Source organism: Cydia amplana, chromosome 5 (assembly GCF_948474715.1).
Source record: "Cydia amplana chromosome 5, ilCydAmpl1.1, whole genome shotgun sequence".
Taxonomy (NCBI): domain Eukaryota; kingdom Metazoa; phylum Arthropoda; class Insecta; order Lepidoptera; family Tortricidae; genus Cydia; species Cydia amplana.
Window position 1 is genome coordinate 7,190,175 of NC_086073.1, and position 27,008 is coordinate 7,217,182.

Sequence of the window (27,008 nt, forward strand, 5' to 3'; positions counted from 1 at the left end):
CGTGACTTTTTCTATAAGTAGCTACCTCTACTCGTACGTAAGTACAACCTACTGTAGGTACAACTTATGGTTACCTATAATATATTATGTGACACTAATAACCGGATGTTATACGAAACTTTACGAAAGTGTTATAATGAGGAAATTGTGTATGGGCCCATATTTAGAGGTCAGGTCAATCTCACCACATTTAAGCGCACAACAAATGGTAGTGTTAATTTATTAGTAGATTATTCTTCTTCTTCAATTTAACGCAATAAAGTTTATTCTAGGTGGGGCATCGGATTAGGGAGAGGACCTCTAATGCTCGCGCGGGTTCGTAAGGTGAGTTCGACTAAGATCGGACACCGGGTAAGATCGTATGATTCAAATTTCTGCCTGTTGCGGGGCTTTTTTTTAATGCTGGCAAGGTGATGCAATGCGCTGTTTTGTTTTTCTATTAATCTAGACACGCACAGTACCTAGGTACGTGATCAAAGTATCAAGTTGAGAAATAGTTAAAAAATCATAACAAATTTTGGTATTTACAAAAATGTAAATAGTAGTAAGGTAGGTAGGTAACAGCACTAACAGCTAAGTGTGGCTGCGGGTTAACTGTGACTGGCCTTCACATTGGGGCCTATTAACCTAGGTCTATGCTCTAACTAAGCGATGTCTACAATCAGTACAATCTACATCAAATAAAAAAGATACTACTATGTATGTACAGTAGGTACCCACGACCCTCACCCACCAAAAACAGTACCAAATAAAATTAACAATTTGCCTTAAGGTTGACTGGTGGAGAATGCCTCATGGCATTAAGTTCGCCTTTTCTACATTAAGATGTTTTGTGTGCAATAAAGTTAAAATAAAATAAATAACATTTGCAATTCATCACTTCTTTTATGTTTAATTTTTTCGCCAATTACAATCGCATCGCGTGCTTTCACGAATTTTTATCACGTTTTCTTGTGCCGCTCCGGTTTTCTAATAAAAAACCGTTCAGAATTTCCCGCCATTACACTTCAACCCTCGCGCCAGTCGCGCTGCACTTGGCTTATGGTACGGTGCATTCATGCCTTACCCCGCCTCGCTCGCACTCGGCTCTATGTCGCAAACAGCGCTCTACCTCTCTCGCTCCCGCGTAGTCATCTGTTTTATGGGCGGCGCAATCATTGCCATGCGCGCGCGTTTTTACTGCAACCAAACGGTGTTTATAAATTTTTCTTTCAACATCTTTCAAGCCATTGCAATGCTGATGGTGTGTCTTGTATTGTTTGACATGTTGGTAATTAAAATATATTCTTAATTAAACTGATTATGAAAACGAATTGTAAAACTTCAGCTACAAAATTGCTCAAGAATACAATTTAGTTATAATGGAAATGTTCTCAATTTCTATTAACATGCAGTTCAACAACGTTACATTAATTTGAAAATTTGAATAATAATCGTTGCATACAAAAGTATAATTTTTTTAACGTGTGCGAACGAGAGGTATGTAGGTGGGGGGAGAGGCGACAGCGGGTAGCGCGTGTATTCGCCGGGGGAAGGCCCCGCCTGCGCGCCCCGCCCGCCGCCGCGCCGCGCGGCTCAGTTCGCGCTCGTCGCCACGCTACCCGTTCGTAACGGCTCCGCACCGCTTCCAACTAAACATACGCGAAAAAAATGTGTTCCTTATTTAAAAAATAGTGCGTGCGGACGTTAATTATTTCAAATTAAAAGCAAAAATGTTGACGTGATTTAATTTGTAATTAGAATCTTATTGGACTTTTCTTCAGTGGACAATGATTTTAAAACGGAGACAGTCGAGTGAAATGACGGTTTGCGTTGAGTGTTGATGGATGTGGAGACGGAGGGGTGGTCGCGGGCCAGGATGGTGGCTGAGGAGAGCAAGGCCCGCGCCACGGACTTCAGCATCGCGGCCATCATGGCCCGCGGGGAACCGCGCAGCCCCGTCGCCGTTTCGCCGACGCGCACTGGTAAATTATACAGAATTTCATATACATATGTAGGTGCCTAATGTAAAACTGGAAAAAATACGTACGATTTTTTAAACTCACGCGTCTAGACTATCTATTAGAGAGTTGTTAGAGAGATGCCTTAACTAGATAGGTATTTATATCAACTGTAAAATTAGCGTTGCGCGCGGAACCCCGCGCGATGCCGCCGGTAAACGTAGGAAAGAAATTAGGGAAATAAATCCTACCTATCTTTATTTAAAGTCTATTTTACTACAGATATATTCTTTACTGATGTCCTACTTTACATAAAAATATTTACCTTAATTTTGAAATCAATTAGGTAGGTTCGTAAGTGTCATTCTATGGAACTAGCTAATTATGTAAATAAACCGACATATGGAAATTGTCTCTGAATGATGAATTTACAAGACTTTTGTTTACATAGTTAGCAAGTTCCATAGAATGACCCATTAGTGAATTTAGCAAAACTTTGCTTACGGTACCCTAGGTAGGTATACCTCCTTAACCTACCCTTATTTATTTGGATAAGTAGATATTGTACAATTCTCCTCCATTTATTTACATCGCGTGGTTGTGTTTGTTTTTTTTACAGTGATTTTCATTTTATGAAAGTAACCCTACTTTACGTAACCTCCTATACTTATCCTATTACAACCTCGTGTGTGGAGTTTGTCAAATAGTACGTAAAAGATATCGGCAGATGCCGTATCTTACACTACAGTATCTCCTAATTATCGCTCCGTCTGTGATGGGCTTTATGTTTATTTTAGATTAGGTATAGTTACCTACCTATTCCTGTACTTACCTACCAACATAAATAGAAACCAGCTGACAAATATTTATTTAAGTAGGTAGGCTAATTTTTTTTTTCTTGTTAAGACAATAGTGGACGACCGCGTTTTCCATACAAACGTTGTTCCAATTTTCCGCAATTTTTACACAATTTCTTGTAGGTACCTATAGGAAATTTTACTATTTTGAATTTTGTCGAATTTGTGATCGTATTATAAAGAGTTAGGAGCAAACAACATATGTATTATAAAAATCAAATGGCGTAATAACAATTTCTATAATGTTAAAATCCAGAGAGGAAAATGGGGACTACGTTTCTATGGAGAAGCGGTCACGTGATTTCGTCCCCTTTCCTCTTAAGAGCGACTTAGTAGGTACCTGACTAGAAATTAAATATGTCCTCTAGTGTTAGTTTAGTAGCTATAGTAAACAATTAAAAGAAAATAGGTAAGGTAACGTACTAGTGCTTAACATGCTAATGCCCAATAGATGACACCCTGCTGTCACCTCTTTTGACAATTACTTAAGTTTCAAGATGGCATGTATTGGGACCACGTCGAGCACCAGTACGTTTACCTTACAGTTATTTATTCATTTACCTTAACCCGTGGCACGTAAAGTGGGTTTCTAATGTAACTATACTCGTTTAATAATTTAATACTAAATATACTAATACCTATATACTTATCTGTTATATTTTATCCTCGAAGGATACATTACGGTTGATTTACAACCAATTAATCCCTATCAATCGGAAGTGGATTTGCAAAAAAAAAAACATTACAACCGGATGTTAATGATATACCTATTAAGGATTTATGTAGGTACCTGGCAAATCGATGCGTGTTAAAATCAACTGAAATAACGCACGGTTTGTTCAGGAGTTCACTTCGCGCGGTAAATGTAGGCATGCTAAGCTAAAAGTACATCCGTTCGGCCCCAATTTTGGGGAAAGCCATAAGCCGCGCGTGGCGCTGTCGCCACCTAGCGGCCATATCTGTGCTGATCGTAACAGACGCGTTTTGTTAGAGAGTGAGTCTTCTGGACTTAGTACTATTATTTATTCTGTGGCTCAGTCTATGATGTATACACAGCCAGAGCCCGTACCATGAGTCATTGACAGTGTCAAAACTGACATTTACGCTTTCGAGAACGTAATTTACTTTCTATACGTCTCGTTTGCACTAATATGCACGAGTACGAGCGAGATGTATAGAAAGTAAATTACGTTCTCGACGGCGTTTATATCAGTGCCAAACGATGGTAGCCGTACTGTAGTCAATCTGGGTTGCATTGTACACGCCCAAATAACGAATCACAGTGTTCCTATGTCCATCTCCTGTACCGTCACCCAACTTAACTTAAATACATAGCTATGTACTTATGTGAAATTTCAACTCAATCGAATATTGGGAAGTCGGTCTGATTTCGTTTTCAAATTTTGACCCGAACATACATAAGCACATGCATACTACATACAAACATTGCAAGTTAAATAAGAGCAAATAGTGTTAGCACTTAGTAGTTAGTAAATCGTAAATAGGTTTGTCAAATTATTGAAGAAAATCGGGAAAGTTTCACATCAATCAACGGTCCAAGTAACCACTTAATAGGAAGTGTAACTGTAGGTAGGTACTTAATTGCTTAAATTAAACTAATGTATAAATAATTGTTACTATTATTGTTATACGAGTATTAGTGTTATTATGTTACGAGTGGTTCCTAAGAAACCTATAAAAGTCCCGAGGGGAGTACAAGGGTTTGGATGCTAATTGGAGCCTCTGCGCCGGCGCAGGCCGTGATTCACAAAGCTCAGGCGAGTCAACGCTCATGGCAATCAGTTTACAGTGATCTCGACCGTAATTATTGCGATAGTTCCAATTTAAATTCTCTTACTTTACTTCTTGCACCATTTTTATTTCATCTCTGTTTAGCCCTATGGTTGACTGGTAGAGAATGCCTTTAGGTATTAAGTCCGCCATTTGTAATATTTTTTGTATTTTGTGCAATAAAGTTTAAATAATTACATTCAGACTTATCTGAGGCGGTCGGTCAACAAGTTGCGCGGTAATTTTCTAGTACTGTCGCCATCAGATATATCGGAGCGACTAAGGCGCTCACAAATATCTGAACACGCTGTATTGTCAGGGCGTTAGAATGCGTGTTCAGATATTGTGAACACCTTGGCCGCTCCGATATATCTGATGGCGACTGTACATACCTATACATTTTTACTTACAAGCCGTAGATAACCATAAGTAATGTTTTCTTACCAGCTTCTTCAGTTAAATGGTAACCTAACTAGACACCTTTCCTAAGGTATGTAAGCAGTTTGTGACTCTGTGTACTTGTTATTTGGTATTGGTCTACACCAGCGGTTCTCAATCTTTTTCTTTGACGGAACCCTTTTGGAAAGCGAAATACTTGATGGAACCCTATACTACAATAAATCAATAGTTTTTAGAAGTGTATTTTTTTATTAATAAGCATAATTCTAAATTCTTGCGGAACCCCTGCAGGGGTGTCGCGGAACCCTAGGGTTCCGCGGAACACACTTAGAGTATGGCTGGTCTGCTACACTTTGAGTTTAGATTTTCGTTTTGTTATCACTATAATTTCAAATGGCAAATAATGAATAAATCATAATTGTATCATCTTGGGTCGTCCCATTCGTTTTTCGTCAAGTTCTTAAATTAGTCCTATTCTGCTTTCGTCACTCATTCTACATTGAAAGCCACCGACGATTATGACGAATGTAGAATGAGTGACGAAAACAGAATAGGACTAATTTAAGAACTTGACGAAAAACGAATGGGACGACCCAAGATGATACCGGAAAGATCATCTATTCTTCTTATAACGCCCAAGAAGATGATGAGAATATTTAATGTAAAAATAATAACAAATAATACAAGAACGCAGGGAAACTTATTTATGGTCAATATGGAGAAAACCGTCTATCGGGTAAGACCGTCTACAAGCTCTGACGTCGTTTCCAACTCTTGCATTAGTAACACATACTCCATGCACTTACAGAAGGCACTTAGAGAAGAAGCGATGCTCTTCCTTTCTCACTGTGTTTGAGCGAAGTACTTATTCAAATACTAGAGTTCTATGACGATCTTTATAACCAAAACTTTTATATGCCGATCTTTTCCACATTGATAATACTGTCACCAAAATCCAGCTAAGCTAAGATTTCAGAGGGTCTACCGCAAAAACCGAAATTCTCAAATTGCGGGGACATTTTATTATATTTTTTTATAATTAATGGGCTTACTCATGGCCACAGACTAGCCGAGGCGAAGACGTTGCCTACGATGGGGCGAGCCTGCCCAAAAGGTGCCTATTCACCCTTGATTTAAGGTTGCCGGGTTATATGTGCTCGGAAATATAGACGCCGGCAAGGAATTCTATTCCTTGGCAGTGCGCATAAGAAAAGAGGAAGCAAAGCGCTTCGTGCGAATTAGTGGAATATCTACCAAGTAAGGATGGAAACCGGCCGTGCGTCTAAAAGTCCGATGGTAGAATGGGGACGGTGGAATAAGCTCATGTAGCTCTTGAGCACACTCCCCGAAGTGCAACCTGTAGTATACCGACAGACTGGTGACTTTCCGCCGATGGGCCAAAAACTGAAGCTTACCCGTTAGCTTCTTGTCACCAATCATCCTCCTATACCTATTTCTCTTATACCTACTCCAATGAAGGCGTAATTAGAGTGTCAGAGAAAGATGCCCGCAATTTGCGAACTTCGATTTTCGCGGTTATAGCCCAGAGCGCAAGGATTCCAATTGGACTAGCTTCTAAGGAATGACACGATAATCGCATGTTAGGTTTTCTTGATCCTTAAGTCCTCATGTTCTAAAATCTAAATCTAAACCAATATAATATAGGGGCGCTATGCAATTTCTGGATCTCAAGGTTACAAGTTACCTTAGACTGAACTTTCAACAGCGTTGTATTGTAAGCAGAAAACGACCAGGTCGTGTTGCAGCGTTCGTTGTTTCCGATTAATTGCGTGGAACGAACACCGGTGACTGTTGCGACACACAAATTACTTTAATACAATAAATAGTCATAATGCCTTGTGTTACTATATGTTTGTGTTTGATTGTTTTCGGAAACGTTTTAGAAGTGAAAACTTCTTTAGTGGCGCTGTGCACTTTTTGAGGTGGGGAAAAAATGTTAAAGTCGCGAGAGATCACGTGACCGTAAGACGGACACGTGACCTGATCGAAAAACGGTTACATGTAATGTCATTGAGTTTTTCTTTATTGATTTAGGTAAATGCCATCTAGTAAGTTTCGCTCTAACTGGTATATAATATAACTCGAGTACTAACAGTGATGTGCTTAGGGGTTTCAAGTAATGCGACGAAATAACGCTAGATGGCATTAACCTCAATTATAGGTACATAGTGCATTTTGCACTAGTCATTGAGTTTTCACTTCTGCCGGCACTCCCTGAGTGCAAGTGTAGGCCTTTGATTTTTTACTCAATTTGGCGACCTCGATAGTAAAACCTATTATACCTAAGTCAATTTAATGGATAGTATATACCTAATTTGGTAATGTTTTTCGTTTTGATTGTATGCATGTTTGAATGTCTGTCTAATCTTTCTGAATCTACTCCTCAGCTTTTTGTTTTACCCAACTGCTTCTTCTATTCAATAATTGTATGTTCCTACTTACTGATATGAATTAACTTGTTGGTGTTTTAGACTCTTGTCCTTTCCTTGTTCAAGCACTTATGTTGAACTCTGATCCGTATTAGAAGAGTTATGTAGTTATTCACTCTCGTGCTGCATTATTATTTAAATGGATGTGTATAAGTATTTCATAGTACCTATAGCGTTTTGATTGTAGATTTAAAAGTTGACTAAAAATCATTTTTGTCACTCGGTTTGACTCTAACAAAGCATTACTTTTATATTTTATCATAGCCAGAAGATGCGTAACTATTTGTTTATCTTTAGGATTTTTTATGTGCCTTGTAAGTACGACTTTGGTCCAGTACAGTGTTTCCGTTAGTAAGTAAGAGGTACCTTATTATTAGCTGCTATGCGAGTTTCAATATTAATATAAACGGGTGTTATCGCTACACTTTTCGTGTTTTTTGCTCTTTTTGCCCATGTGTCGACATGCACCAGTCATTTACCGTTGCGCTCTCTCACTGTCTGACGGCAAAAAATATGCTAACTATGTTTTTCACTCGATTTCGCTCGCAAGAAACATATTTATCCCCTGGGAGAAGGTTTTCGAACGATTTTACAAATGTTTGAACGCGTGTCATTGTTCTCTTTGGAATGCTGACAAAACAGATGACAGGCATCAACATTGTGAGTTCCTTAAAAATCAAAATATTTCTCTAGTCTATGTTGGTTACATTTTAGACTCTATAGTATCGAGCTAAGGTCTTAATTGAAATACGTTTAATTTGAACTTTGACTGTGAACTTTAGACTTGTAACTAACTTCGAGCTCGAGACGAAGGCTTTGAATATATTCAAAATTAAGTAAGAATTTCTAATAACCTTACACAGCTGTTAGGTACAGCTGTCTTTTTAGGGTTCCGTAGCCAAATGGCAAAAAACGGAACCCTTATAGATTCGTCATGTCTGTCTGTCCGTCTGTCTGTCCGTCTGTCTGTCCGTCCGTATGTCACAGCCACTTTTCTCCGAAACTATAAGAACTATACTGTTGAAACTTGGTAAGTAGATGTATTCTGTGAACCGCATTAAGATTTTCACACAAAAATAGAAAAAAAAACAATTAATTTTTGGGGTTCCCCATACTTCGAACTGAAACTCAAAATTTTTTTTTTCATCAAACCCATACGTGTGGGGTATCTATGGATAGGCCTTCAAAAATGATATTGAGGTTCCTAATATCATTTTTTTCTAAACTGAATAGTTTGCGCGAGAGACACTTCCAAAGTGGTAAAATGTGTCCCCCCCCCCCCCCTAACTTCTAAAATAAGAGAATGATAAAACTAAAAAAAATATATGATGTACATTACCATGTAAACTTCCACCGAAAATTGGTTTGAACAAGATCTAGCAAGTAGTTTTTTTTTAATACGTCATAAATCGCCTAAATACGGAACCCTTCATGGGCGAGTCCGACTCGCACTTGGCCGCTTTTTTTTGCTGAAATAATGACATTGATTGTGAAGTTCATAGTTCAAACGACATTCTGTTAATAGTCCTATTTGAGCCTCTATAAGTAAATGGATATCAAGTACACTGTAAAATTATTGGTGATGTAAATTTATATATAGATGGTCAACCAAATCTTGTTAGTAAAAAAAGGCGCGAAATTCAAATTTTCTATGGGACGATATCCCTTCGCGCCTACAGTTTTCAAATTTGCCGCCTTTTTCTACTGACAAGATTTGGTTGACCCACAGTATACTTAATGTTTATTTCTTCATTCGTACCTGTCATAGATGTCAGTGTTTTGTTACAATGAGTAAAGTCTTGTAATGTAATGTATTTTTTTACATCCTTTTTATTTGTCATACGACTCATACGTGTAAGTACCTATGACAAGCGCTAGTGTATGTCCATCGCATTTACGTATTGCTGCTAAGTACATATATATGTATGTATAAATCTGCTTTCATCGTAACTAACTTATTGTTGTCATCTGTTGTATTTTTAACATAAACGCAAAAACAAATATATTTTTAGATTGTTTATTTATTTATTTTATTTTATTTACGATAGCCTGAGCTCGAAGTTGTTGCTGAAATAGGAGCCATTCATTTCATCGTATGATAAAGAATATACATATTAGTGTCTAGTACAACTGGTAAAAAGATAAAGCTTATAGGATAATCTCGGTGACGACACATCTGTTTTTCAAAATCCTTGTTAATGTTATGTAATGTAGTTGTAGGTAGTTTAATGTTATGTTACTGTAGGAGAACCACGGATCTCTCCATATTTACATTCTCAAATTATACGTTTGTCAAGGCCTTTTTTAGGTCATTTGGGTACCCATGGATCCTTCTCTCCAGTACTCTTTACTATCCTTGACTAAACATAGAAAGTAAAATAAAATAGGTAGGAAAAACGTGCGAAATTCTAACTTTGTGTGACGGATCGATCCTTCGCTCCTACTTATTTGAAATGGCTTGCCGGACTATACTTAACCTAGATTTGTGCTCAATAATCGTGTTTTCGGTAGGTTCAGTGTCGCGGCAGAGTTCCCCCGCGTCGCTCTGCTCGCCAGCATCCAGCTGTCGGTCACCTGCGCCCGAGGAGGACGTGGAAGTCGACGTGGAGCAGTGTTCTGACGGAGAGGACGGCTCCGACCACGCTGCGCCTTCCCCTGCACCATCCTCAGGTATAAACCGTCAGTGAGATTTTAGCTGTGCTGTAAGATAACTGAATAGAGAAGACCGCATCTAGTTGTCGGTCACCTGCGCCCGACGAGGATGTGAAAGTCGACGTGGAGCAGTGTTCTGGCGGAGAGGACGGCTCCGACCACGCTGCGCCTTCCCCTGCACCATCCTCAGGTATAAACTGACAGTGAGGTTTTAGCTGTGCTGTAAGATAACTGAATAGAGAAGACTGCATTTACTCCTAGTTGTCGGTCACCTGCGCCCGAGGAGGACGTGGAAGTTGACGTGGAGCAGTGTTCTGGCGCAGAGGACGGCTCCGACCACGCTGCGCCTTCGCCTGCACCATCCTCAGGTATAAACTGACAGTGAGGTTTTAGCTGTGCTGTAAAATTGCTGAATAGAAAAGGTCGGATCTAGCTGTCGGTCACGTGCGCCCAACGAGGATGTGCTAGTCGACGTGGAGCAGTGTTCTGACGGAGAGGACGGCTCCGACCACGCTGATGCGCCTTCGCCCGCACCTTCCTCAGGTACCTAGTGTTAGTTGTACTTAGCACACATATGCTAAGCTTTGGTGTCGCTAAGGTAGCCTTCGCCCGACAACAACGTGGAAGTCGAGATGATACTATGTAGTTTGAAAGAACGTGTAGCGAACTTAATTAATTAAGTAATAAAGTTGCCTAACTGAAAATAAGTTAAGAAAAAACTACAGTTAATATAACTAACATACATGCCAATTTATAATAATGCGGGTTATTTGATGTGGCAAATTTCATACAATGTTGCAAAAGTCTCGGAATTAGAGACGTTTAATGTTCCTCTTACACAAAATTAAGCGGTTATAAAAGAAAATTCAATTTCTTGAAAACAGCTCATAACATCGAAAATTGCAATTTATATGCCATATGCCGCTTTTTATGTAGGCAGGCTTTGAGATATACATCATAATTTTCGTTATACTTAATTATTAATTTCATCTGTATGTTAATTTGTAGTTCTATTAAATTATATCTTCGCCTCAATCTGTTTCATGATTTCTAAACTAGTAAAGATAAGCCTTTTAATTCATTCATTGTGATGCAAAAAGTAAATTGAAGTTGTGATTAGAGCTACTGTTAGCATAGTAAACAAGCTTTCTCACAATTTACAATTTGGTTCTCACAATAATGTGCGATTGAGTGCGTGTAGATACGTAGATATCGTCATTGTCGGTTTTATATTGCATGATACCAGTTTTGAATGACTTACGGTTAGTTTCACTAGACTTATAGCTTATATCGTTACCCGTGAACAATATGCGTTTAATTGCGTCGAAATATCGGGAGCTCAAAATAATACAAATGGTAATCAAATCACGGTCAATATCCCGGTCGATATAAGTCTACCGGTGTATATTGCATGACGTCTAAAGAGCCGAGTGCGCTCAATTGTATTCTAGCTGCTCAATAGTCTGTCTGTCTGTTTGCTATGAATATGAACCGACTTCTGATGCGAAGCCATCACGTCGGTTTAACCGATTATGGTCGTGTTCGGAAATTATCACTTAAAATAATGCGAAGTGCCCTTTTTAGGGTTCCGTACCAAAAAGGTAGGTACCTACAAAAGGAACCCTTATGGTGCGACTCTGTTTATCATTAATTTGACTAACTAACACATAACATAATGATATAAATGGCTTGAAATGCTGGCCATTATTTGATGTAAAACATATAAATGGCTGGAAATAGAAACTCATTTATTACTAACGATTAACTTTATAAAACCAGACAGTTACGTATAAAATAGAAGGGATACTAGTCCTTTTATAGCGTACTGCATGTTATTTCAATTTTATTTGTGTTAATTGGTTCAATTATAGAGTGTAATTCTATGAAAAATTATATCTATATTTTCTAAACCACACTGACACCTATTCGTATAATTATGAACGAGTAAGAACTAGTATCGATAAGTATAACGAAGGTGTGGAAACCTCATAGGAATCATCTACAAGAATATGTAACTTAGCACTGTACTACCGAAGAGAAGCTTATGATCCTACAGAGTGTGGTTTTGGTAGGTAAATATGCACCAACACGTACGATGTCCAAGACAACTTAGGGCCACTTGCACCATCCCGTAACTCAAGGTTATGCGGTTAAAACGTTAACTTAGTCTCAAGTTGTACTGGTAAATCAGGTTTAACCGGTTAACCCGGGGTAAGTGGAATGGTGCAAGTTGCGCTTAAATGTGAATCTTCAACTCCCCAGAGCTAGGGGAGCGCGACACGCCGTCCCCCGCGCGGCCTCTGCCTCCGGCCACATCCTGCAACTGCGAGGAGCTGCTCACGGTAGACTGCCAGCTCGAGACCAAAGAGCTCTGGGACAAGTTCCACGACCTCGGCACCGAGATGATCATCACCAAGACTGGGAGGTAAGACAAATGTCCTCTTGCCAACAAAAAAGCTATTACCGAATAGAAAAGCTTTTTTAAGCCAATCCTTTGGCATGCAGATGTACATATTTATTTTATAGTAAGAGTTCCTTGGCAATAACGTTGCTATTTCCCAAACTTGCACTAAACTGGCAGTACGATTTATCGGTGAACCAAATTAAGAAATTACAGAACTAAAAATACTTATAGATTAGTGATTTTTGAAACTATTTGCAGTAAATACGGAAAATTGTGGTAGGTGAGTGTTTTGTGTTTTTTATTTGCAAGCGTTAGATAACATTGTGAAGCTAAAGGAAAGAAGCTGAAAATCATGGATTACGTTTTGTTATAGAGTAATCAAATTTTATACAAAAACTGGAATAAGATAAATTGTTACAACAACAAAAGAAGATCCCGGCAATTTGCAAGAATTAATTTCCTCATCAAGCTAATGCAATCTTTCACTTCGCTAAGATCAGAGTTAAAAATAAATTAATTCACTCTAAAATCGCCCCCGAACAAAGGGTTCATCGGAATGAATTGATCAGGCAAAGTGGCCAATTCCGGAATAATTACTTCGCGAACCGGCCGTCCTTCAACCCTTTAACGAGATAAATTAAAAGTACATTTTTTCCTAACCGGCGGCGTAATGCCGGGCTATAAATTCCCAAAGCCCCAAAGACAACAAACTGTGGGGGGAGGGGAAGATGTTTTTATAGTCACGCCGAGAGGTTTATCTAAATAATTGCGTAGTCGGCGGCGGTGAGCGGAAAATTGACATTGTGTACGGTCGGGGGTTCGAACGGAGCAGGCCCTGTGTTGCCATTCTTTACCGAGCGCAGGCGCCGCGGCGCTTGAGTGGCAACAACCAGTACAACTGGAGCTCAAGATCCGAACCAACTATATGGATATTGAGCTTTTAGATACTGGTCAGCAGAGTATAGATACTAGCTGGCCCAGTCTCTAGGGACTCATGCAATATTGTAATTTCTACTGACTTTTAAATGTATCTAATTTCACTCGTGCTCCGTATATTTTCTGATACAAATAACTACGTTTAACGCGCTTTAGTTTTATACGCTAAAATTTATCATGTCTATATTCTATATTTATCTTCTGTAACAACTTCGTTTATAGCTATTTTATTTGATGCTGTTCATAAATTTATCACCTGCGAGGAAGCGTTCTATAAAGACATTGTCGTCGCAATTACGCCAATAAAAGTTTAAAAAAAAGCGGCCAAGTACGAGTCGGACTCGCCCATGAAGGGTTCCGTATTTAGGCGATTTATGACGTATTAAAAAAAAACTACTTGCTAGATCTCGTTCAAACCAATTGTCGGTGGAAGTTTACATGGTAATGTACATCATATATTTTTTTTAGTTTTATCATTCTCTTATTTTAGAAGTTAGGGGGAGGGGGGGGGGGACACACATTTTACCACTTTGGAAGTGTCTCTCGCGCAAACTATTCAGTTTAGAAAAAAATTATATTAGAAACCTCAATATCATTTTTGAAGACCTATCCATAGATACCCCACACGTATGGGTTTGATGAAAAAAAAATTTTTGAGTTTCAGTTCGAAGTATGGGGAACCCCAAAAATTTATTGTTTTTTTTCTATTTTTTGTGTGAAAATCTTAATGCGGTTCACAGAATACATCTACTTACCAAGTTTCAACAGTATAGTTCTTATAGTTTCGGAGAAAAGTGGCTGTGACATACGGACGGACAGACAGACGGACAGACAGACAGACATGACGAATCTATAAGGGTTCCGTTTTTTGCCATTTGGCTACGGAACCCTAAAAATACTACAATGTTAGGGGTAATATTTCAGTTTTTATGAACAAATGCAATTGGCAAAGGTGAAACTAAAGAAAATAAACTCGGTGACAACATTTTTGGAAGCCATGTTACAAGCTGTCAAAAAAACAAAGGAAATGCACTGTTCCACATTCCACTAAAAAAAAACTAAATCTTGACAACAAACAGCTACCTAATAAAGGACACCGCAGACTAGAACAAAAGCGATTAGTGTAGCAAGTGTACGCAACGGATATAAGCCCCTATTAGCCCCGTGTCACACTGGGGATCGCAACAAGTGCAGTTAGTCTAAATCACTAGCCGGTACTCGCCGGATTCTATCTCCAGAGAATAGGGGTTGCACCCTCTGATACATGTAATGGAACTGTCACATCTTGATACTGACGTACTTATACACATTTATGTACTAATTACACGTTTTAGGGATGCGGATGCATGTCTGCATGAAAGCTAAGTCCTAAATGAAAGGACTGGTCAAGTTACTCAAGTTATCTGAGTTAGGTATCATTTTTATTTGGTATTAGTCATTTTTGTCAAGCGCTTAATGTAGAAAGAAAAAATAAATTGCAGCCCCTTTTCTGCCGCCCGAAAACTCTCCTCTCAAAGTTCAGGTTTCTGAAACTTATAGACAGACATTCATACAGGACAGATTCCACTATAGTAGATGCAAACGAAACTACCTAACCACCGGGGTCGTAAAACTTCTCATTCACACTTGTGTCGCGTGGTCGTAGGCAGGGTGAGAGATGATATGACCCGGTCGTCAGTTTGGTTTGTGTCTACTATGTATAGTGTCGGATATTGCCAAATTCATAACTATACTTAAAATAAAATATTTTTTAGTGTTTTAATAAGCTTAATAAACAAACCGCAGGTAAGAAGTATAATTAGTAGTATTCATCTGTAAATGTTAAGTCTGATATTCATATTTCTGATTAATGACCATGGTCAGAGTGAAAAAATGAATGTATAAAGTAGCTTAAACTAACGGGGCTACTGTAAATTATGTGTGTCTATAGAAATTGAAACGGTTATCGGTTGTTTTTCTAAATTAAATGCATCGGAATGCCTACTTTGTATAATTAAGCCATTAATTTTCAAGTAAATGTTTGTAGCGACGCGTAAAGTATTTGGTCAAAATAAAATAAAGTATCAAAAACGTGTAATCTTCACACTGAACAAGAGATAAATCAGCAGTCTAATCAAAATGGGATATCAGGGACAAATTTCACGAGGGAGGGTGGCGGAGCGTGTTTTTAAATTGCTCTACAATGTATTGTCTATTAATTTTGCTGGCGAATTATTTTGTCTTCCGCCCCTGTTTATATTGTTGTCAAAATAACTTTTGGGCCTTCGTATAGATAAGTAATTTGATTTTACGCAGTTCCTTTTTAGAAATATTGAAGGTTTCGTACGTATCAATAGGTACCTATCAAACAAAATGCCAATCAATGTACAGATTTAGTGACAAATCCTTTACCATCATCATCAGTCAGCCTCAGTACAAAAAGTACCGAGGTAAAATTCTTGGTTCGAGCTTGCAAATTTATCAAAATTTCACCTCAATTGACATCATTCGATATCCGTGAAACTTGCTTGTTACAAATCAATAACTAATATTTAAAGCCCCGCCTTTCAATAGTATTCTTTTATTTTAATAGTTAAGTAGGTAGGTACCTACTTAACTTTGCACAATAAAACTCCATTAAATATAGATTGACATAAAATGACCTGTCAGCATTTCCCACATTAAAATATACCTACAAGTCTAGATTTGATGTTTTTGCGCTACCGCTCGCTCGATAATACCCAGTCTGAGATGACATATCGATATTATCGCCCGGCATGCCGCGGCACTAGCGGGCGAGAAATGTCCGCCTGTCGCGATTTCTTTATTTTTGATTTTTTCCATTTGTCGTTTTGATTTACAAGCGGCCACTTTACTGCCGTGGACTTTGTTACAGGAAACTAACTGGCGGACGATTTATGCTCCACCTTTTGGGACAATGAGTTTGTCCAAAATATTTGAATGTTAAGCCATAACGTGCTCATTTTACGTCCCGAAGCGTTTATATGTTAACAACCTTATAGCTATATTTCAAGTTGTGGTCGAGTGAGTTGGGAATAATGCCTCGTGCTGATTGGGAACGGACAATGTCTCATTTGTCCTTACTTTATTTTAGCGCTGTGTATATATGTGTAGTTTGCTAAACCCTTCCGTAATCCGTATAAACATAAAGTCCATCTAAGCTAACTTTGCACTGACTTGAATAGAACAAAGTGAGGAGTGTCATTATAAACGTCACATTTTCATAGAGTTTTAACATAAATTATGACAAAGCCACAATTTGTTGTCACTATGACTATCAAGTTTCAATTGTAATCACTAATTCACCCGGTCACGTCAACTTTTATTTCTCACATATTTGATTAATCTAAAAACACATAAAAGCTCAACGTAGACTAATAAGAATTATTTCAATTACGACACACGCACCTACGCTTTGAACATTCTACATTATAAGCTTCTGTAATGAGACACAGTTACCATTACAATTGAAATATCCTCCTCTGTTATTTGAGCGCCGTATAGCCTACATTTAGTGTAAGGCCTGAGTGGACGCTCATGTTGGGCGTGCAGCGGGGCGGGGCGTGCGGCGTGCATGTTAAACAAATGCAAACGTATAGTAGCGGCCTTAGTGCACGCTGCTCAAATCACTTGTGAGCCCGACGCCACGCTGTACGCCCCGCCGAACGCTCCGCATCGAGCGTCCACTCGGGCCTTACAGATAAGCGTCTCCGAGTGCGGAACGCCCGGCACCTGACCTGGCCACCTTTTGATTAGCTTCCACTCCTTTGTGTTCCAAAGGTGTTGACCGTTATAAAAAATACAAAACTTAAGCCATTTAACAAACAATATTTAGTGCCGTTTTGACAGTTATAGCAGTCAATGATTACTGTCGATTACGAGCGGTTATATCCCCGTTTTTGCCGCTAGGGCGTTCTCCAACAGGTGCCCGCGTTAGCTTAATAATAAAAGCGGCCAAGTGCGTTCCGTATTTAGACGATTTATGACGTATAAAAAAAAACTACTTACTAGATCTCGTTCAAACCAATTTTCGGTGGAAGTTTACATGGTAATGTACATCATATATTTTTTTTAGTTTTATCATTCTCTTATTTTAGAAGTTACAGGGGGGGGGACACACATTTTACCACTTTGGAAGTGTCTCTCGCGCAAACTATTCAGTTTAGAAAAAAATGATATTAGAAACCTCAATATCATTTTTGAAGACCTATCCATAGATACCCCACACGTATGGGTTTGATGAAAAAAAATTTATTGAGTTTCAGTTCGAAGTATGGGGAACCCCAAAAATTTTTTGTTTTTTTTTCTATTTTTGTGTGAAAATCTTAATGCGGTTCACAGAATACATCTACTTACCAAGTTTCAACAGTATAGTTCTTATAGTTTCGGAGAAAAGTGGCTGTGACATACGGACGGACAGACAGACGGACAGACAGACAGACATGACGAATCTATAAGGGTTCCGTTTTTTGCCATTTGGCTACGGAACCCTAAAAACGCTCCTACTATATATAGGATTATTCTTGTGCTTATAGAATGAACATACTAAATAGATAAATCAAAATGTTAGTTTTCTTTTTAATTACTAGACTCTGCTCGCAACTTCGTCTGTGTTGCGTTGATAAAAACTATCCCATGTCCTTTCCCGGGCTTCAAGCTATCTCCATCAGAATTTCATCGGTTGATCGCTTTAAGCGCGAAGAGGTAACAGACAGAGTTTACTTTCGCATTTATAATATTAAGTGGGGATAAATGTAACCCAACCCAAACGCAATGATATAACCATAGATAGGTTATACTTATACTTGAGGAGCACAAAAAATACTTCCATATTTATTTCTGTGCCTACGAAGAAATTTGTTATTTTTGATTAGTTTTCTCGTTACATCCATCTTTGTCACACTCGTTGTTAAACATAAGGTCGTCTCTTTCTCTTTCGGTTTGCGGGAGCTCGTTAGCACGTGCACATTTCTCGCTTGTCCAGCCGCTTCTAAAGGAAACTTGTCCAATTTGTCACAAGTTAAGAGCTTCCATTTTGGAACGCCTATAACCTATCTTGAGTTATAAATCATTGCCCAAACGTAACTAATATAACAGAAATAAAGAGTGACCCTAATAATTACTTGTAAGCGGGGTTAAACTGTTAACCCAGTGTCAAATTGTACTGGTAACCATGGTAACTCCAGGTTCAACAGGTTAATCTCGGGTTAATGGAATGGTGCAAGCGGGCCTTAGTGATTAGTGCTCCTATAGTGTGTGAATGCGTGTTAGTAGCAAATCTATGAACGCACACCAAAGTGTAGCATATAATTATATCCCGTGAGAGCCGATTGCACCCATTGTCAGAAATAGAAATTACCAAGGAACGTCAATGAGTTTGGCAAATGCAGTTGGTGCAGTTCGTAAATAATACCAGCGGTCAAAACGCCGATATATCTATTCAGCCTAATGTGGAAGAAGAAACAAAATATGATACATTATACTTTGACAAGTAAAGGAAATCGATTTGATCGCTTTTTCCGTGCTACATAGTTAGGCAAGCATCCGTATTTTTTGCACTCATCAATCATCAGTATCTACTAATTACATAATTTGCCTGTATGTTTCTTTTTGTGTACGTGAGATACGTAGAGGTGTTGAGGCCTTTCGTGTTGCGATCGCGCACGCTCAGTAACGGCTGCGATGCGCCACTCGATAATACTCTCTCAGAAGTAAAAAGTAGTAAGTATCTATACTAACAGAAACATGATTGATTTACCATTGGTGGCCTTTAACTCGTTGCAATAACGTTTATGAATAACCAGTTAACTGTGTCAACGACAAGACATTAAAATTCCCGCTTGCGTCATTGTAAAATTAAAAGTGCGAATTCGATCAGCCGCTACAGTGCAATAAAACGCAATTATGTACTCTTAATTGGCCCACGAATGCCGTGCACTTTTTAAGGCCAGGTTTTTTGAAAGTGACTTGTTTGTTTAATAATTTACAATGAAATAACTAATCTTTTTTTTAAAGGCGTGTAATTATAAGTACCTAGTTCAATCTAATTTGTTTATTTATTGGTTCTGTGATTGGTTCAAAAGGTGATATAATAAAAAGTCCTTTATCGTATCACAAAGATAATTAGTTACTCGGTGTTAGGTTTATTTATATTCAATGGCTGTCTCTATTATTTGTAACTAAGGCTAGGCACGCACGAGAAACTTGTCTCCGCAACTATTTTATCTCTCACATCAAGTCTAAGTGTAGTATGAAAGTCCGACAGAGACATAAAAAAGTTGCGGAGTCAAAAGTTGCTCGTGCGTGCCTAGCCTTATTTATTAAAACATATTTGAATATTTGAAGAACTTAGCCTTAAATTTGACAAACACTACTTTATTTGCCTATAAAATATCGGCTTTGTATAATAAATACACTTGTTTCTTTTCAATTGATGCTTGGTTATTGTCGTATGTATTTTGCAATATTTAAAAGGAATTTTTATAGTCTATAGTCTAAGCACGCGATTGAATTATTGTTAGGTTTGTTTAAGAAATAATACTTACAGGTGTCCATTTTACTACCCTTAATTTATTTTGTCATAAAAGCACCTACTTACCTTTAAGGATCGCTATAATAAGCAATAAATTCGTGACATTCCTTCGAGATGATCTGCCAGAGTGAATAGATACAGGGCTTGAACTCCCACTACTCCCAGTCTAGTCCAGTCCAGTCTGCTAGAGAACGCATTTCGTCCTCAGCTGTCAATAATTTCATAGAGATTCCGCGTTAGCTTTTGTAAGTCTTGAATGAATGAATACATCTAAAGCCCTATTCAATTTATAAATATAATTCGCAATTTCTTGACTAAATATCATTAGCTCCTGCTTCCATTAACGTCAAAGAGAGAAAATGAAGTACACAATGCAGTGCGGCCTACGCGCGTCGAGCTGTCAGCTACCGAGAGACGCTTGCGCAAGTAGCATATCAAAAGGGTCCTTACGTACGAAAAGATTGCTCGAGGCGATTGGCGGTTACATAGAATAGCGTGGTATTTGTATTGAACCTTTATTTATAGTGACCTAACCGCCAACCGCTCTTAGGTCCTTTTTGATATGGAACAACACAATTATGCATCGCAACGAATTCACGCTACTATAGTTACCTATTCATCATATTGATTATTTGATTGTCATTTGTTCTACTTGCAGACAGTGTTTACCTGTACGGTGAATGTCAACTGGAGCAACATTTCAATGTTTTTGTTAATAAGTTAGATAAGGGACAACTTGGGATTGTGATGTTGAAACTTTATGATTGTCACAGTGTCCTATTTGTCACAAAGATATGAAAGGATAAGATGTTTCCACATTGCATTGTTTTCCTCGGTATTAATATGACAGCGGGCTAGGTAAGTGTACCGTTAGTCTAAGGTCAGGAAGCCAGTACCTTTTTAGGTATTGGTTATTAATGAAATGCTGACTTGTTAATATGCAATTAGTGTTTACGCTGTTCCCAGGCTTCGTAAGGAATGCAATTTAAATTTAACCACAGAATGAGGTCGAATAAAGGAGATGCATCAAGAGAGGGTGTTCATTTAAGAGCCATTAACGCCTAAACATAATAAGCGAGTTTAAATAATTACGCAAAAAGGTGTAAAAGGCTATTGAATACGGAGATGCGCCGGCGTTGAAAGGCTGACGGATGACGGAGATTGATTACGTAATCATGGCCAACGGGTGATTTCGGGAATCTCATAGAGAGTAATCATCATCCATCTCACGCCTCGTTGATGCCACATTTGGGAGATTCATGGTGTTTTGGCCGGTCTCCGAGACCATAAACTTTGATTGTGGTCGGACTCCCATTGTAGTGGTCGGGTACTTGGTTCAGCCACTTTATTTACTCAATATTTGTTGTGTTGGAAATTTAAATTACTAATTTGTATCTATTGAAGCTTGGCGTGTATGGCAGGCGTCATATACCTAAGTACAATTTTACATTTGACGGTTACAAATTGTTGATAATGTAGGTATGACAACCGTCTCAGAATAAATAAACTTTTGTGTAGAACATTTTGCCCTTGGTCTGACATGATATCTAATTATGTACCTATTATTAAAAAAAGTAGGTAACTTGTTATATTCGTTTTGTTACTTATATAAAAACTAAAAGCTTATTTTGGATTTGGTTTAATCAGCATTAAATAGACAGTGTCAGGCAGTGTCCAAATAAGTGTCACAACATATTTGGCCACTTTGTCTCTATCTGTTAGGTATTACATGCGGATTACACCATTATCTCTCCATTGACGCTCTCACATAATAATAAAGCCATGTAACGTTTGGTCTGGAATTATAAACAACAGTAACACATATGAAAGGCTCAGTTCTTATAGTAACAAAGGCAGTATCTGGCGGCTGTCGACGCACAATTAGCTCTCCATTGTGCTGCGTGCGCGGGCGCCGCTCCTACGCCCATTGTGCCCAATCGCGCACTCAATGAGATTATCTACCTACCATTATTAGCCGATTCGATGTTTAAATAGCCTGTGATTTCATATTGCCGTGTATATTACGAGATTCATTGTGATTGATTGCTTTAATTCGCCTAATAATCGACGTATGCCGGGAGCTTTCTTATGAAGATGATCAATGGCTGTAGTCATTCTTAAAATTACAAAGACATTAAGACCTCTATTTTACTTTCAAACTTTGGCTTATTAAGGCTTGATTCGGACATGGATTAAGGACATAACCTAAACGTCATTGTACATACATACATATAACTAATCTTGGAATGAACTCTAGGAGAAATAGTCCCGATGCAATTCATTCGAAGTATTTATGTATAACAATAAAAGAACAGAACCTAAATTATAATGAATGCAGAACAATCCGGCTCGGTGAAGTATTGTTGTAGTTAAAGGTATCTTTGAAACTTCGTTAATTATTAATTGTGTGAGTCTGTTCTAGTTGTTCAATGCCCGACAATGGTGGCGGCTTAATTTTTTCGTGAACACTGTACTTTGACGGCGGTAGGTGAGAGTCCAACTGAGCACACACTCAGGGTTGTTCATACACATCACTCTATCGTCAGTCACGGGCTGACCAATATAAGGATGATCTTTTATCACACATAGTTATACTGATCTTGAAGATACAGTTACATGGGTCAGTTACACCTTTATCAGTGGGAATAAACCATGTGTATGATTCTGATTGCTTCCCAAGTGCGGGCAAGTAAGCTCACAAGCGAGCCTCAGGCGAATCAATATTGGGTTCCCCGATTACGCACAGTTGTTACATATCCCAATATCAAGGTTAAACTGGTCCGCTTCAACGTTTTCTCCCTGATGTGATGGGAATACTCGGTACACGGTGTGTGGCACAATGTGCGCGTAATGAAGTGGTCCGCGAGGGGGCGGCTTTGTGTGGCAAACGAGGCATTGTACGCGACCCGCGACCCGGCTCGTTACCTCGCGACCTCCAGCCCCGAAACTGGACACTCTTGTTAGCGGCCTATAGAGACCTCCTCCAGGAGAAACCGATCGTGTTGACTTCTACAAAAGTTTCCCGTGTGGTAATTTTCTATCACTAGAGCTATTATAATTATAATCTGTGACTACAGGAACATAGCTGACCCTCAAATCCTATTAGGTGTCGAAACAATACACGTTTTTCTGACCTGTTTTGGTTACTTAACTGGAATTTCTTTTTTTCAGAATATTTTTCCTCATGTCTGTAGGATAGTTATCTAGGTAGGTATGAATCGTTATCGTTTATCGTAAACACTTTTTTCTTAAATTTGCATGGAGCTACAAAATCATACTCTTCTTTTAACGTTTTCCCTGGATAGTTATTCTGAATAAACTTCCATAGTCTGTTTTTATAACTATAAAGTACTACCTACGTCATACATTTTGTATGCAAGAAACAAATGAGCGTTCCATACTATTTCTTATGAGCAGTACCTACTAAAAACAGACTATATATGTTGAAAAATATCCATATATTAACACAAACATACATTAATACATCGGGTGTGGTAACTTTTTCACAACATTAATATTAAAATTACTAAACACAGTTAAGGAGGTTAAACTGGCGTTAATCTACAAATCAAATTGTTTATAAGGTCGTCCTGTGCACATTTCTACATGCCTACTTACTTTTGCTATAAGTACACTTGTCTAGGCGTCTTGGCACTTCGCGTCGTCCAACTAATTACCTCTAATTACTTACATTCCGTTATCGACTTTTTCCACTTCAGCTCTGTACTTTAATTTGTTATAATATAACACAAATTGATCTTTGTCCAACTACGATAGAAATGTTTTTGGTAATTATGTTTTAACAATAACTGAATTTAACTGCAAGTATTCACGTGCGCGAGCTTTGAATCTAGATCCCTTGCTATATACATGTTAGGCTTTACTTTATTAGTATTCATATTAAATTTGTATTGAATTGAACATTCGTTTCTGAATACACCGCCTTGTCATCTGCCGAGTCACTAATTAGTTCAGTTCGTTAGCGCCCACACAACGCGACACACGGAAGCAATACTACAAGACAGTTGCACCGTTAACTTTTTTAATCGCAATAATCACCGCTTCAGGCAATCAAGTAAAAAACCATCTCGCTCTCCCTTTCACACCGTACACGATATTAAAGGATAAAAACCACATTAAGCTTCGTCATGTGGTGTCGCTTTTTTCACGTAGCTGAATTTTCACAGCCACCCCTCGGCTCGAATAAATTATTTTTATGTCGATTCCGGGTGGCCAACTAGAGTAACAAAAACGTAATCGTTACTCTGTTTGTCGCGGAAGTAAGGGTTAGCCGCTGAGTGTGAAACAGACAGATGCACTGCGAGAATTTAAAGTATTTCCGCTATTTTATTGCAATCATTGGAATTAAAATTGTTGCCTATCAAATATGTAGGTATATACGTATCCAGCCTTTTATGTTTTATGTATCATGTGTTAAACCTAATAAGCTATTTTGTATTTGTATATTTTTTTTTATACTTACGCAGTAATATCGACCGTATGATTAGAACATCACAAATTGAGATGCCTGCAATGGATTTTCATACTAGTCCAACATGCGTGCCACACATTAATCATAATCGTTAATCATAATCATAATCGTTTATTACGCTCTGCATTGCATATCACTTAGGGCACTTAGGCTATGTCTTAATTTTATTCCCTTTATTCTTTATTCTTTATTTCATTGTAGTCATGTTCATAATACAGTAAGGTGTTACAAGTCCCTTGTCCGTTGTGTATCTCGCCATACCGAAATATGTACCTACCTGTTGTTGTGTGCCCCAAGTTACTAAATTTAAACCCTTATGACTGGCCTTAGGAATAACAAAAGGTACATATTTATACCATTTGGGTCGGTCCGGTAACGTTCGTCTAGGGGCCTGATTCGGATTTTGTAATAGACATCTATTAGATATCTTTTAAACATCGCCAAGATACGATAACGATATGTTTAAAATCTAACCTGTCAAATTTGACATTTCCGCGATTCAGGCGGCGTATCATGGTCGCATTTTTATCACTTGTCATGCTATGCGTCACTTTCGCACTTACCTATTTGTTAGAACGTGACAGCCATGGTGACAAATGTAAAAGAGCCGGCCATCTTAGCCCGACTGGAGATACTCTTGAACGATTTCCACAAGATATTACTTAGAGATCTAATTCACATCTAATAGATATCTAACACGATCTATCGTAAAAGTGACATTGGTTGAAGGAATTGCGCTGCAAAAGAGAACTAGTTGAAATCTAAACTATAACGTATCTAGAATGGATCTAGTATACCTGTCGTCTCTTGTGAATATCTTGAAGTTCGAATACGGCAGTATGTCTTAATTTTATTCCCGTGTCCGTTGTGTATCTCGCCATACCGGAACATGTACCTACCTATTGTTGTCTGCCCCAACCCCAAGTTACTAAATGTAATCTCTTATACCCGGCCTTAGGAATAACAATAGGTACATATTTATACCATATGGGTCGGCCCGGTAACGTTCGTCTAGACCACGGAACTACGTAAATAATGATCGGCACGAAAGTAAAGTTTTCGTACAAATGACGTCTAATGCGACCAAATTATATTCGTCGCCGGGCACCGCCCACTGATGAAGACATTATTTTCCATTTCCGCGGTGCTAAGTCGATAACTCGAAAATGACGGCAATTCGTAGCAACGAGCGGGCAATCTGTCGGCACGTGTTCAACTGTTCATTACCGAATCATGGGACTTGAGGCTTGGTGTTGTGTCAACCTTGAGGCAATTTATGCCACGCAATGTCCAGGGGGCCTAGCCAAGATGACAATCGTACATCGACAAGCGCCAAGCGAAAAGTAAAAATGTAGGTATCGGGATGACAAATGTCACGATGCTACGAAAATTCACGCGACTATTTCCATACATAATTTAAGTTTCGATTGTCGTTTTCTAGAAACGATGGTCTTGTGCTTGTGAAGCGCTTAAGTTAGATCCAATAAAGTAGGATAGAGTAACGTACTAATTCTTACGACATTCTGAACAATAAGACCACTGCAATGCAATATGCTTGGGCCGCCACAAACGAAAGCGCAAATATTTCCCAGTTGGCGCTTTGAGATATTTGAAAACAATCCGTGATAATCTGTCAAACGAATCATCATTGGTACCTGATACCTATGACATTGAGCTATTTATCGCACTATGACTATGACCTAGAAAATGCATTTTAAGGGTCGCGCGACCGTTAAAGAAGTCATTAGTCTAAAATATGAAATGTGTTGTTCCATAGGGTTACGACAATGTTATTGGTGACGTCACGCAAGCCGCTCGTCAGGTTTATTGATATTGTTTTATTACTGCTTTATAACTCACTCGGGGTTGACAAGTTACGAGGAAAATACACGCCTGTAGACTTATTGTGGTTGGTTGAAATGTAGATATCACTGTCATGTCTGTATCTGATAAGAATACAAAACGGAACGTAGCTTGATGTGGGTAGATATAAAACCATGCCCATTTTATTACTTAGTTACAATTTGACTGCCATACATTCTTACGATTTTACAGTACGTAAACCCAGAAACAAAGAGAAGAGAAGAGAGTAAAATATACAAAGTACAAACAAAGAGTAAAATCATAATATGCGTTAGGTATGTTATGTTTCATTTGAAGAAGAAACTGTTACAGTAAATATATCAAATAATATTCATTTTGAGCCAGAAAGTCTTCGTGGAAGACATTGAGAATACTGACATACTACACCCAAGGCTTCGCATTTTCAGTAATACAACGACTCGGCGGTAGGTACAAGCATATGACGTGAAAGTTCACGTAGTCGACCCCTATTTCCTGAGCGGCACGTAAATATGTTTCCCAATAGGAGCAAGCGGGACGCACATCCGCGGTTTCGTACATCGCCACCCGTCCGCGCCTGTAACTTCGTAATTTGCCTTTCTATTAGAGCGAGGGCGTGAAAAAAGGAAAGCGTTTACGGTGTGTTTAATGGGAGCGAGAGGGAAGAAATATGACCGCCCGTCGGGAGAAGGGAAATTTTTGGTTTTCGGAGA

At 38.6% G+C, this 27,008-nt stretch overlaps 1 protein-coding gene and 1 long non-coding RNA gene across 5 annotated transcripts in view; both read left to right on the forward strand.

Moving 5' to 3' along the window:
* The window catches only part of LOC134648016 (uncharacterized), a 441,830-nt gene that overhangs the window by 114,240 nt on the left and 300,582 nt on the right, over window positions 1–27,008 (forward strand). The window lies entirely within an intron of this gene.
* LOC134647984 (T-box transcription factor TBX20) overlaps window positions 1,477–27,008 on the forward strand; it is a 98,071-nt gene continuing 72,539 nt past the window's right edge. The window contains exons 1-3 of one of the 4 annotated variants that reach the window (XM_063502405.1): window positions 1,477–1,964; window positions 9,949–10,107; window positions 12,352–12,514. In XM_063502405.1, coding sequence (XP_063358475.1) covers window positions 1,823–1,964; window positions 9,949–10,107; window positions 12,352–12,514 — 464 coding nt within the window. In that variant the 5' untranslated portion in view covers window positions 1,477–1,822. Of the gene's footprint in view, window positions 1,965–9,948; window positions 10,108–10,170; window positions 10,280–10,354; window positions 10,458–10,522; window positions 10,633–12,351; window positions 12,515–27,008 lie in introns of those variants that run through there. The other 3 variants (XM_063502406.1, XM_063502408.1, XM_063502407.1) reach the window with 3 other exon arrangements.